Here is a 14,922-nt window from a genome sequence, read left to right on the forward strand (position 1 = left end):
AATGCGGAGGTATAGAAAGTCCTGAAATAGGATAGCGATCTAATTTGATGTGTGTTTTAGAATGATAATTCCAGGAATGATGAAAGATTGGAGAGGTATGAGCTAAGAGGTAGGGAATACACTTAAGAAGTTATTCCAATCAATCAGTTGAGAGATAATAAGAACTAAGGCCAAGATGGTAAAAAGGGGATTGAAAAGGAGCAGTTGAATGTGAGAAATATTTAAAAGATACAATTGATGTGACTTGGTATATCAGTCAACTTTGACTACGGTAGTGCTCAGTACAAAACAACCTCAAAATCTCAGTGGCTCACAAGAACAAAGTTTAATTAGTTGCCCATGGTGTGTTAGTTGTGGATTGGTTACAGTTCTGACACTCTGAGGCTCTGCTCTTTGTTACAAGTGGAATCAGGTCTGCTCCCATGAGTTGTCTTTTCATTACAGACCTTGGGTCTGCAACACATTATGGGATAAAAGCTAAAAGAACATGGGTTGTAATTAGTATTTTGGTGGTGAACATGATGTAATCTATGCAGAAATAGAAGTACAATGATGTACACCTGAAACTTTTACAATGTTATAAACCAATGTTACTGCAATAAACCAAAAATTAAAAATAAATAAATAAATAAATAAATAAATAAATAAATAAATAAAAGAACAACCACTATCTGGTACATGTGGGGGAGAACAAAACAAAGGAACCAAACCATGTGAATATATTTAGCTTTTGCTTTGATATGGCATATTTCCTATCCACTCAAATTCCGTTGATCAAAGCTAGTCATATTGCCAAGTCCAAAGTCAACAGTGTAGGGAAGTACAGGAAGGATACTGTAGCTAAAGGTTAGCATGGTGGGAGAGAAAAAAGAGTTGTCAACAAATAATATAATCTACTACTCTTGGAAATGAGCTATGTGAGAGTGAGCTTAATGATCACTCTGAGCTTAATCAGTTTATGGAAAAAAGATATACTAACGACTTCTAAAATATTTAAGAAAAGTTTTTGTGAAGAACTAGGAGAAATCAAGCATAATAATTTGCTTTTCCCATCTCTATTTTTTGTCCTTTCTTTTTGTGTTGAAGGACATGCCTTCGATCAACTAGTTGCTCACACTAACAACGACTTTTGTAAGATCTTGCCCCCTTTATAAGAGCAGATGTCTCTGCTCTGGTGATAAAATCTTTGTGGCTCCTAAGTTCCCAGGTCTGTACTCAAATATCTGGCCCAGGAAGCCATAATAATGAGTGAAATATGATTTTTTAAATGTAGTTTTTACTATTGTTTAATTTCCCTCAACTCCATGTGACTACATGATAAACAAACTAAAGCACTAGAATCCACCATATCAAACATGTGACCTAGTAATTGAAATTCAGAAGTGAAGTCCTTCCCTCCACACCACCCAGCAAATAGAAACAGTTTTTTGGCTAATTTACAGTTATTCATAATGGTCTAGAATTTTGCTGTAAAATCATTGTACTCCACATTTTTATTTTCTTTCCACAGGCATCAAAACAATCCCCAAATGAGCCAGATTGGGCTTCATTTTTCCATCTTCTGACTTTTGTGAACTGTCCTATGGCTCCTTTCTTTGCATTTCTAGAACTCCCCAAATTTATAGTTCAACTGAAGTGAAGCTATAGAGTCTCAAAGAAAACTCTCAAGAGCTTTCTTAATAGCCCTTGCACCCAAGTTTGGTGTGATTTTCTGTAGGATGATGGCTGTCCCAATGAACATTTTTGCTCCTTCTCTGTCGTGTTGTGCTCCATCAAGTACTATTGAGTTTTTAGTACTGTATCACCCTTTTCCCATGAACTGTATTAGTCACAATATCTGACAGAATTAAGTCACACTATTTAGCTATTCGTATTCTGAGGTGAAACCAAATCACTATTAACTTTGATTAATTGTTGAAGAAATGTTTCTCTCATGAATGCTTCCATTATAAAGAGATCTGTTTGTAATCATATAGTCATGTGCTGCATATACAAGTGTGGTCCCATCAGATTAGTACCATAGAGCCTAGGTGTGTAGTAGGCTATACCATCTAGGTTAGTGTAAGTACACTCTATGATGTTTGCACAATGATGAAATCACCTAATGGCATTTCTCAGAACATATCCTCATTGTTAAGTGATGCATGACTGTATTAAAGAGAAAATAAAATCCAGTTATGCTCAAACAGCATGATTGTCTCCCTTAGTATATAATGAGAAGAAGCGTGGCTCCATAGGAACATAGGTAAAAAAGCACTACTTCATTCTTAGTTGAATGAGCAAGCCATTTCTCCACCATCTGACTTTCTGACTTATTATTAATTCAATAAACACAGTTTCAGACATTGTACTAGGTTTGGGGGATATAAATGTGACAAGACACAATCCCTGTCCTGTCTTCCAGGTCCTCACAATCTGAAGGTGCTATTGTCAAAAACGATTTTCAAAGGTAATGTATTAGAAAAGATCTACACTAGCATACAGGCAAACATAGGAGATGTAATAACTATGCTAAAATTTGGACCATTGAGAAAGACTTTATTCAAGTATTAGAGAGGCAGCCCAACAAAGATGCACTCGTGGGGAACTTTCCCACTTGCCTTTACACACAGATGTAGAGCTAAGCGAGAAGCTAGAGAAATAAAATAGCCCTTTGGAGGCAGGGCCAGAGATAATGGGGCTGGGGTCAACTGTTGACCCCTGGGCTATTTCTCCCATTTCTCAGAACTTAAATGGAGCCACCAACCACAACACTGATTCCCTCAGAAACATGCGGTGTGAGCACCTTGGCCCATGTGGATAATTCTCCTTTCACTCTGAGTCCTCCCCTGGGAGCCACCAGTGCTGGTAAGGGTGGTGGAGAGAAAATGGGTTCAAGGAGCCAGTTCTGTGTAAGCTTCTTCTCAGTGTCACAAAACTCCTCAGTGGCACTCAGGACTCATCAAAACAGATAAAATACGGAATATAAAAAAAAATTAACACCAAATCTTTTGGCAGAGGAGTGATAAATTTGGATTAAATTATTTGCAGTTGGAGTCAGATGTACTTAGATTAAAACTGCATTATTTCTTTTTACTAGCTAGGTCACATCAAACAATTTATTTAATCCATTAGTCCCTAGTCAGTAGAACAGGACTTAATCCTCCCAACAACACTGGGCGGTAGCTAATACTATTCTCATTTTTTTCAGGTGAGGAAATTGAAGCACAGAGAGGTTAATTAACCATTACAAGATCATATAACTGTAAGTGGCAGAGCCAGGCTTCAAATCCAGACAGTGCAGCTAAAGAATGCACAAACTTAACCACCTTAGAATGCTGCCTCTCTGATAGTGTAAACCTTGCTGTGAGAAGTTGGAAGACCGGCAGCATCAATATCAACTGGAAGCTTGTTAAAAATGCAGACTTTCAGGCCCTACTGAGTCATAATCTATAGTTTAACAAGATCCCCACATGATCAACATCAAACTTTGAGAAGGTGTGAAGTAAAAGTGGTACAGGAATAGCCCCAGATGACTGTGTTAATTGTGGGGAGCAAATATGCATCCAAGCTGCGTGGTGAATCCAAGAGAGAAACATATGCACTCATCCATTATAACTCCCTGGAATTTTGTAGATATTATAATGCACACTCCCCTTCAAGCAGCTGTGGATATTCTTTCCTTGAGCCACTTCCTTAACTCAACCACTGAGATATTTTTAGTCCCTCATGTCTGTAATGTGGATGCTGGGGACATCTTGTGTTTTTATCTCCTCACTTCTGCCTAGGAAAATCTGTTCTATCCCCTTTTACCCGAGGCTGGGATTGAATCTTCTCTTTCCAAGGAAAACATCTTTTATTTACTTAACTTATTCAAGTCAAAGAGTAGCTTTACACAATCCTAAAATTTTTAAGATGACTACACTGCGAAGGACTACAGCTTAACTTTGAAATCTAGGGTTTAATGTCTGTGGATGTTCCCAGGAGCTATGAATTAATTAACTGGCCTGTGTTCCTAGTTAACTCATCAAAGCAACTCTCTCTGAGTCTGTTTTATATGAATAACTAACTGTACATCTTTAGCAACCCCTGACTATATTGCAGTTTAATATACAATCCATTTCAGAAACAGTCTACATTTTACTTCACCAATACAGTGAGGCTCATGTCATGATTTATATAATTCTTTACTAGTTTCGTATTATTTGATAAATGGACATTTTCATTTTAGAAGATGTTTTAGAAAAACCCTGTGAGAGGTAGAGTAGGTGAAAGCATCCCCACAGGATAGACGTGGAAGCCTGTCTAAGATCACAGGGTAGGTATGGACAGACCAGAGTTAGAAGTCAGCATCCTCTTGCCTGCTCGTTTTGGGGCACCACAGAGAGGCAGAAAAGGGAAATGGTGAGCTAGCACAGAGAAAGAAATGTCTGTGTTAAAATGGAAGAAACTAGAACAGAAGTAACCATAAATTAAAGAAATCAGCATTGCATTTACTGGTAGGAGTTATTGAGATTTAGGCCTAAATGTGTATGTCTGTGTATGTGTGTGTCTGTGTGTGTGTGTGTGTGTGTGTGTGTGTGTGTGCATAAGTGGGGAATACTCACATTGCAGGCCCCATTCATGCAGGGGCAGAAAATAAAGTAATATTACTAACATTTAGGGGACAGGAAACTATGAGAATCCACTATGAAAATTCAGTGTGTAGGTTTGAGTGACCTAGAGTGTCATATTACATAATGTCAAAAAATGAGAGGGTAGACTGAGTTACTGACATGGCTGATGCACAGAAAGAGAGGTTGATAACAGTCCATATTAAGGCACAGCTATATTATGGAGTGCTATATATTTGCATTTTGAGATCATTTTTTCAGACTATTAAAATATTTGATTCACTGAGATTGCTTTTCCAAAACACCTGTTCAGGACAAGTTTGCTGCCTTGAAGCTGGGTCCCACAACCCCAGCAGCAGAACTGGGGACAGGCTGCAGGTGCCAAAAGATCACAGAACACAGAGGCAGGTGGTTGAGCCTCAGGCTGGGAGACGAAATGTGGAGGAAGCTCCGAACCTCCTTATTAGCAAGGGTAGCTCTTAATTTCTCTCTTCCTTTTCACTCCAATTTAAATTTATTACAGACGACATTGACAATCCTTCCCAGGATTCTGTTTGTACTTGTTAAAGCATAAAAAGAAACAGGAATAGGAATTTTAATCTCCCTCCCCCTTGGCACGCAGGGATCAAGAATTCTGCTCCCTGTTGATGGGCAAGACAACATAAGACACATAAGATTGATCTCACTACAGACTTTACATCCTTTTTATATCCTTCTTTTAGGGAACCCTGGATAATCCCAATGAGCATGACTGTGCTACATCAATTATCCTGTTGGGAAACAGCTTTGACAGCTTCTGTGCTCACATCCAAGGTGCAGCCACCAGATCTGAGCTGGGGACCCCAGCGTCTTTTCTGTTTGTCCTGGCCAAGTATCCAAACTTAAGATGCTCTAAGTTCAGAACTGTTGAAAATTTACACTTCAAGACCCAGAATTGTATGTGTGGTTGTGAAGACCAAGAGAGACATGCTCCACTCTTTGCCCCAAAATCATTCACAGAAAGCAAGTTAACTACACATGATGTCACTGAGGTCTGTGAGTGCAAACACAAACATGACCACTCTTGGGGGGAATTCATAAATATTAAAAATATTATCCAATGTACCGTAAACTATTTCTGTTGGGTGTATTCCAAGTAGAAGTTCTGTTTTTTAGGTTTGGGGGGCCCCAAGAATGATTTGCAAGATGGAGAACTTTGCCTAAAGTCACCAAATAGCCCTCCCACACTGGGTCTTACTAATTCTTGGAAAATTGTCAAGAAACAACGACCTGACTCCCGCTGCTCTAGGACCTGCGGATCCCACTCTTGTCTCCTGGCAAAGTCACTTTCTCCTCCTCTTTCCCACCACAAACTCTCTTCTAACTCGACCACTTCTGTAAATCCTGTACATTCCTGAATGAATTTAGATTATTCAAAATGATTCTGAAAGCGCTCTAGGCAAACACAGCTTTCTTGTCAGACATCATCTTTTACATGTTGATGCACAGAGACACTACCTGCCTGAACAGAAGTGAGAAAGAAGGAGAAACACGCAAGGAGAAATAAAACATAAGTTAATGTAGCAAAATAATGGCAAACTTTATTTATATATATGTATATAAAATATACACACACAAAAACCCAGACATATATGTGTGTGTGTATATATAGACTTTTCCATCATATCAAGGTTTTAAAATTTGTGTAAATGTTAAAAGTGAAATTTTAGGAAAAATGATTTTTTATTTCATATCTTTGATTAGCTGCCATTTTTTTCACTTTAAATTATGTGTATTTGTGTCTTCTCTTTTTCTGGATTTATCTACTTTTTTCAGGATCCAATTTTTTAAAAATTACTCTTCAATTCTATTTTTTTCTTATCAAGTTATGCTTACACATTTATAAATATAATTTCCATGTTTTCCTTTGTTTTTCTTCTAATTTCTTGAATTGCCTGCTTACTTAACTTATTTTGTTCTTTCTTTATTGGTAATGAAAAAGATGTTAAATGATAGATTTTAATATCATCATTATTATCATTATTACCTGGTTCCTTGACGAATGAAACATGTCCCAGATGGGATTTCTTGTCAAAGAGAGAGAGTAAGCATTCTGACTTCGGGAAAGTGTTTTGTGGGTATTTTCTTCAACTGCCTTCCCAGGCTGCGTCCTCTCTATGTCATGGAGCTATGGCACAGGAGCAGCCTCACCTGTCATTGCATGTCCCTCAGAGCACAGTCATCTCTCCGGTTCATCCTGGGCAGACTCAGGTTGGTAGACTTTCTGTCTGCAACAATTGGAATAGAGGCCATGTCATTTGTCACAGATTCTTGTATCCTTGAGTCATAAAATCCCATCTTTAGCAGAGAAGCTATCAGTCCTGGACTATGTTTTTATTAGTTTCTGAGCTGTGGCTGTAGGTAGACCCTGGGTGACTGCAGGGAGAGGCTGGGATGTGCGTGCTGCTCCAGGACTAGAGAAGAGCCATGGCATAGAGTTACTGCAGAGCCTCAGTGAACATTCATCCCCAGTAGAGGAGCCAAGCTGGAGCCTGGCTTCACACTCAACCAGAATGGAAGCTGCACTGGGTGCTGGGACTTGTCTTGATGGTATCTGTGATCCTAAAGGACACATACCCTAAAAGCTGGCACTGATTGTGGAAGAGATAGGAGAGAAAAACTCACTCCTTCAGGGAATTCTTCATGCAACACAGAGGAGCTTCAAGGAGTCACAAACTGAGGAAAGGACATTTGTAAGAAACTTAGAAAGCTCTGATGGCACCTGTAGGTCTCCAATGCCCAATCCAGACCATCTTTCCATAGGACCGCCTGTGTTCTCTATTGTGCCTGCAGTCACAGAGGCTCAGCACAGAAGTAAGGCCATGTGTGGGCAATCAGGCACTGTGACCCTTTCCTGCTTAGTATCTCCTGGCTCAGCTGTACATCCCATTCTGACTTTTGCCTCCTGCACTGAGTTTTTCTACAGAATTATTTCAGGGGTGATCTCATGAATCAGTCTGTGATACTGTGGGGCCACGCATTGATTGCTTTCTAATTCCCACACTAAGATTTTCCAGGAAAGAGCCTGCTGCTATTGAAGGTGACAGTGAGAGAGATAAAAGTCTTGAACAGCTGTTGTAGACTGAGATTTTAATGAACTGAAGCTCACACAATGCAGGCGATATGAGCAAGTAAACTGCTAGTGTCCCACTTCACTTATATACACTCTCATCCATTGAATAACGGAGAAAATCTAACTATCTTCATCTCCTCTCTTACCTATTGGCTTCCACACAGTCTTCAGAAGAAAGAGAAAACTTTGTACATAGTTGGTGTTGTAGCAAAGATGTGATGAACCCAGTTAATAATCAAGACTGTGTTGGGGCCAGCCCAGTGGCACAAGCGGTTAAGTGCATGTGCTCCGCTTCGGCGGCTTGGGGTTTGCAGGTTCAAATCCCGAGTGCGCACTGACGCACTGCTTGTCAAGCCATGCTGTGGCAACGTCTCATATAAAGTAGAGGAAGATGGGCGTAGATATTAGCCCAGGGCCAATCTTCCTCAGCAAAAAAAAAAAAAAAAAAGAGGAGTATTGGCAAAGGATGTTAGCCCAGGGCTGATCTTCCTCAAAGAAAAAAAAATCAGGACGGTGTCAGGACGAAGGGAAATTTTTTTCCATTTCGTCAGCATGAGGAGAAGTAGCTCTAAACAACATGATGTTTATAACCATAGAGAGATGCAGACCAGATATAGGGCAATAAATTAACAAAAGGTTAGAGAAGGTTGTGGCAGGTTCTCTCCATCAAGTCTGTTGCTCAGTATTCAACAGGATCAGGGAGCATATCTGTCTGTGGGACTGGATATCAGAACAGATGGTAAAGTGTTCTGTCATTTCAAAGTTTTTCTCCCTGCTGTCTCTCTTCCCCTCTACCTTCTTCCACCCTGCCTATCCTTTAGTCTTGGTACATGTGGGCAAGATAACACACCTGTAGTACCATAAATTGAAAATACTTGGCTTAAATTTAAATCCAGGGATATTCAGAATGCAGTTTATCTTCCATAATGTACTAGATGTGTGATAATGGACAAAATCATTTGTATTTTCTCAGCCTCCATTTTTTACCTATATAAATTTATTGTGTTTATACTGTGCTAGATTATGAGTTAAGTCCTTGAAAGATATGTTCTTGTTTGATCATTAGAACCACTTCTGAAAGGATTATTATTATTATTATCATCCCAGTAAACAGATGATAACACTGAGGTTTAAAATGTTTATTAAGTTTTTTACTGTAATTTAATTGATGGCAGAGTTGAGAGTTGGACACACGTCAATCCAATCCATAAACCTACCTTCTTATATGACTTATTATATTGCTTTAATTAACAGGGATAATTTCTACTTTCCATATTTTGGTTATAATTGAATTACATATATATGCCAATAGTCTTGCATAATACACATTGCACAGTATATACACACCTAGAGAAACACCAAGAATAAAAATTGAAGAGGGTAGGTAGGGAAGGAAAGTAGGAAATGATTTGAGATGCTCGTAGTAAATATTCTCCATGAGAAGGAGCTCATAGAATTGACTTTTCTTTTATTTTTTTAGCTTCTATATGAAAATTGATATTTTAAAAGCTAATAGACTGGGGGCTGGCCCGGTGGCACAAGTGGTTGAGAGTGCATGCTCCGCTGCGGCAGCCTGCGGTTCGCCGGTTCGGATTCCAGGCACACACCGACGCACGGCTTGACAAGCCATGCTGTGGTGGCGGCATCCGATATAAAGTGGAGGAAGATGGGCAAGAATGCTAGCCCAGGGCCAGTCTTCCTCAGCAAAAAAAGAGGAGGATTGGCAGATGTTAGCACAGGGCTGATTTCCTCATAAAAAAAAAAAAGCTAATAGACTTTATTTTTTAGAGTAGTGTTAGGTTTACTGAAAAACTGAGCAGCAAGTACAGAGTTCCCATATACCCCTCTACACCCCCCCACAGAAAAAAAATTGACCTTCACACTCTTACAGGTCAAATACAACACAGAAAACCTACCATTCTATCGTATTCTATAATGCTTCTGACAGTTACATGAGATGCCAGCAGGTTGTTATACTGTTATACTGAATACATTCAGTAAAATGTAAAGAGAAGAGTGGGCACATCGCAGTGGAGAAGAGCTATGTAGTCCTCACATCCACTTCCTCCTGTACCTATAGGCTCTTGGGATGCTGGTCCCAGCTAAACTGTGGCCCAGCCTGAGTCATTGTTTCCCCTCTGAGCCTTATTTGTTTCTAGGCTTGACCCACAGTGTGACTTGGATAGTCTTGTGCCTGTCCCTTCAAAGGCTAAGGGAAAGCACAGTGACATAGCTCCATGTGACAGTTAGTGATGTTCCACCTTGGGTGAAAATATGCAGACGTATTTTAGGGTATCCCATAATGTTCTGTTGTAATTCATCATGTGTATAACAGCATTCATTTTGTAGCAGATCGTCTTCATAACTGGTCATTTTCAAAATGATAAAGGAATAAAGTTTTCCTGTACCCTCTCTGAGATCATTACTGTAACAGGAAGGCTCATTACCTGTTCCAGAATTCTGGCATCTGGTGTGAATGGAAGTGATCTCAGTTTAATCTATGAGCACAGGAAAGCCACATAAGTTGTAAAAGGCACAACGTTTTCCAGCTGGGTACCCGGTGCAGTAGCAGCAGCAAACACTCTAGTTTGCCTGAACTCAATACAGACCAGGGTTTCCTGGATTGCCGAGGTTTTTCTCTTCTGTGTAGGACATTGTCACCTGAGACACGCCCAAGGAGGAGATGAGGTTATTGACTTGAAATTTTTTTCTAACGCAAACATTTACTGTTATAAATTTCCTTTTATGCAATGCTTTCTGTTGTTTAGTGGAGTGTTCTATGGATGTCAATAAGTTCAAATTGGTTGATAGTGGTGTGCAAGTCTGCTGTATTCTCACTGATTTCTGACTACTTATTCTAGTACTTATTGAGCACAAAGGGTTAAAGTCTCCAAGTATAATTACAGATTTGTCTATTTTTCCTTTCAGTTTTAACAGTTTTATCTTCAAGTGTTTTGAAGCTCTGTTGTTAAGTGCATACACATTTACACTATTATGTCATCTTAGTAAATTGATCCTTTTATAACTATGTAATATCCCTCTTTATTTATGTAATATTTGTTTTTCTGAAGGATAATTTCTCTGATATTAATACAGCCTTTCCACAGTAGTGTTTGCATGGATATTTTTTCCATACTTTTACTTTCACCCTACTTATGTCATTATATTTAAAGTCAGTGTCAGAGTAACTCATTTGAGAAATGTGAATGGCTTGACCAAAGAAGTAGCATTGCGAAGATAATGGCAGTGGTTAGATTATGGGTTAATTTTCAAGATAGGACCAACTGGACTTCATGACAGATTAGATGTGTTGATCTTAAGTAAATAGACATCCGGTTACTTCTCTAGCAAAGATGGGTTTATTTGAGATCAGCAAAGAATTGCAATTTGGAGTCTGCAACCATGGCCAGCGACATGCAAGTCCCTCAGCAGCAAGGGAAGAGAAACTCTTTTATAGAGGGAAGGAGGAAGTTGGGAGGGCCATTGTAAACAAAGAGTCCACTGGAGGAATTGAGAGTTCGATGTGTAGTGGCTTTTCATTGGCTGAGTTGTGACAGTGTCTCACTGGCTGAGTTTCTTGTGGGACAAGAAGAGGAAATCTTTCTTCCTCCTGTTGGGCTCTGCTATTAACATAGGGTATGAAAGTTCCCCCTTTTGACCTCCAAACTCCAATTTAATGAGGTTTCTGTTCATTAATTTGACAGATATAAGCAATGAGAGAAAAATAAGAGTCAAATATAACTCTGATGTTATCACCAGAGGTACTGAAAGAATGGAGGTGCTGTCAGTTGAAAAGCAAAAGGTAGTGGGAGGAGCATGCTGGAGGTGAGCTCGGAAGGTGAAACATCAGAAGTCAGTATTGGTCACATTTAGTTAGAATCCTGAGTCTCTAGAATGCAGTATCTCCAAGTAGAAGGAGAATATCCGCACAGGTTTCTCTGTTCTAGGTCTTGTTTAACATGACCCAGTAGTAAAGGAAGGAACATGTTGAAGTTCCTGTTTATCCTCAGGAGCCAAGCACTCCCCAGGGCTCTGCTCCCCCCCCTGTTCACTTTCATCACATGAGAGACCTTGCTAAAAACAGATCAGGCTGTGTCCTTGAGTATCTGAAAACTTGTGTCTCAGCAGGTTTGTGTTCAGCTCCCCCTGCAGTCTCAGTCACTGTGTCACTCAGAGCACAGAAGTACTCAGCCGAGTCGCTCCAATGCGCTGATGGTTTCTTCAGGTGGAAGGAGGTTTCACTCTTCTTAAATTCAGCTTGGAAACCTTTGATGCCTTTAACCAGGGTGGACCCTGAAGTGTACTTGAGGAGCAGCTGGAGGCCTTGGCTGGGGTACTGAATGTACCAGAAGAGAGAAGGAGTTGCACCATAGGAATAGTTGCACCTCAGCTCAAGAGGGTCTCCTTCAGAGACAGTGATGTAGTCGTCAGGCTGGGTCACTGACTGGGCTCTGGTTCCTCCTGAAACATCAATGCTGAGTTGGTGAGACCTGGACAGACAGACCTACCTGTAATGAGACACTGTCTCTAATCAGATTCCAGTCCGAACAATGTTCCTTCTATGGAGGCAGGAGCACGGAATACAATGTTACTTACTCACTGTGAAGAGCATTCCAAGCAGCAGAATGGTGATTGAGAACATGGCTAGGCAGTGAGGAAGCAGAGAGCTATATTCTGGAAGATATTCCTTGAGGAGCAGGAAGGAATGTGCCCGAGTATGCTGAGTCCTAGTAACTGGGAAAACCTGAGATTCTAGAGATCCTTGTTTAGGCAAGTTCTACAGACCATTAGTAATATACACTTTCTTGGCAGTGACTGTTCCTGGTGTTGAGCCTACTCAGAATGTGCCCCTCAGTGAGCTGTGAGTAAAGAAGCTCATAGGAGACAGGTAGAACTTGAATAGAGGAGACATTTCCAGTTTATGCAACATCGCCCTCTGGAGGTCAAATATAGAAACAAATGGAGTCTTAAGGTTTTTGTGCCCCATCTTCCTGCTCCTGTCTAGGCTTGCATTTCTTAGCATTATCATCTGATGAGAGTGTTTTCAGGAGTATATTTATAAAGAGGCTCTTTAATGTCATGAATTAAGTAGCATTATTTTATCCTATGAAGGAAATCATATTCTCATTCTCATTTTATAAACAAGGAGACTGAATCATGGAAGGAACAATGTAAATTGTCCAAGGTCACAGTAAGTGACAACTGGAATTTGTCCCGTTAGTATGATTCAAGAATCCACATTATTAACCACTGATAAATTAGCACTATAGCCCTTTAGAGTAGATGTTATCCTCACTTAATAAAATGGAAATCAAGTCTATATGAAGTTAAATAATCTGTCCAACGACACGTAAGGACTAGAACTAATTCTATTAGACTCCAAGCCCAGCTCCTCACCTATTATGTCATCTATGATGTAGTACCACCTTTTAAGAGCAGATGTAATTTCACCAATACAAACACTCAGATCAAAACTCAGAAGAGAAGAGGAACTAAAGATAATCCCCAAGGAACCCAAACACTGAATGGATGGGCAGTGGAAAAAGCATCAAAGATACCTCAAAGGGTAATGCAGAGTGGTAAGTGGAAAATCAGAAATGACTGGTGTGCTGAAAGAGAAGGGAAAAGTATTCTTAAGAAGGAAAGAATATCCAATAGAACAAGTGTTGAAGAAATGTCTAACTAGTGAGATGATGAATAAAAAGTGTCCGGTTTTTTTTTTTTTTTTTTTTGGTGAGGAAGATCAGCCCTGAGCTAACAACCATGCTGATCCTCCTCTTTTTGCTGAGGAAGACAGGCTCTGAGCTAATATCTATTGCCAATCCTCCTCCTATTTTTTTTTCCCCAAAGCCCCAGTGGATAGTTGTGTGTCATAGTTGCACATCCTTCTAGTTGCTGTATGTGGGATGTGGCCTCAGCATGGCCAGAGAAGCGGTGCGTTGGTGGGTGCCCCGGATCCTAACCCGGGCCACCAGTAGCAGAATGTGCTCACTTAACCGCTAAGCCACAGGGGCCAGCCCAGACGGGGAGGAAAGATACATAGTGTTAACCAGACAAGGATGTTGAAGTGGTAATAGTAGGTTTTATAAAGATTGGGATATATTTACATGCTTTTGGCAAAGATCTATAAGCAATGGATCAAAGTTCTGAGGAGACACATAGGATTGAAATACAGACCTGAGTCAGGAGGACCAAATTTTGGTAGAAGGAGGAACAGTTTTTTCCGATTTTATTGGAATGAAGGAGGAAAAGGTTGGTGTAGATTTCAGTAATTTACCAGGGTGTGAAGGCAGAAAGTTGAAACATCTATTAATCTCTAATGGGATCTTTTTTGTTCTTATGAGTAGAAATTAAATGCCTACCGAGGGAGGGAATGGAGGAGGTTCTGCGTTAGGGAGTCTGAGGAGTATGAGAACTTTAAATAGTCCCTGTAGGAAATGACAATGGGAGAAAATTATAAAGAAAAAGAATACTTTTCTGGCATACAAAAGAATACTAGTTGGCTTAGCTAGTGTTGAAGATGACAACAGGTTTCAATGACACCAGTTTGCACACCTGTGTGATTATCTTGAACACAGTGTACATTATAAGACAAAGTGTACATTATAAGAAGATGGATACTGATCCATGATTGGAAATTAATAAAATCACTTACAGGACACAGAATTGGGGCAAGAACAATGAGACTAATGACTAAGATGGATTGAAGTAGGACCATGGAGTTTAGGTGTTTAGATAAAAAAATAAAAGATAGGAAGCCTTTGAGAAATAAGATGACAACAAAGTTATTAGGGGACTAAATGATCATACATCATCAAAGAGCAAGTGCTGTAGAATGAACTGAGTGTAAGAATCTAAGGATGCAAGGTTTTATACAGGAAGTAAGATTTCAGAGGTAGAGTAGCATCTACCTAGAGAATTACCATCAATCTTTCTAGAGTGTGGCCACGGGAGCTTATGGCTAAAGGGAATTCTAACTAACAGTCTTTAAAGTTGATGAGGTTAGACTTCTCTTTGAATTGTCCACATGGACATTTACGTCATGTGGTATTTTACCTTACAGTGGAACCTTCTGAGCTATGTTCAGTCTTTAATGTATAAGGAAGAGCATCTGGTGTTTATAAAGATGGGAGAGAAAAAGGGATAGGAAAAAGTAGGGGTGAAAGGCCTGGGTCTCAAAGGTGCACAGACCATAGTCTGGGTTTTCTGAGGGTGATG

At 39.8% G+C, this 14,922-nt stretch overlaps 1 gene segment (V, D, J or C); it reads right to left on the reverse strand.

The window, feature by feature from the left end:
• Nucleotides 1-11,761: 11,761 nt before the first annotated feature.
• Nucleotides 11,762-12,536, reverse strand: LOC131405461 (T cell receptor alpha variable 8-3-like). The segment is given in 2 exon segments: nucleotides 11,762-12,165; nucleotides 12,301-12,536. Coding segments are annotated over 2 exon segments (450 nt in total).
• Between the last annotated feature and the right edge of the window lie 2,386 nt (nucleotides 12,537-14,922).

The sequence above is a fragment of the Diceros bicornis genome, chromosome 5 (assembly GCF_020826845.1).
Source record: "Diceros bicornis minor isolate mBicDic1 chromosome 5, mDicBic1.mat.cur, whole genome shotgun sequence".
Lineage (NCBI taxonomy): Eukaryota > Metazoa > Chordata > Mammalia > Perissodactyla > Rhinocerotidae > Diceros > Diceros bicornis.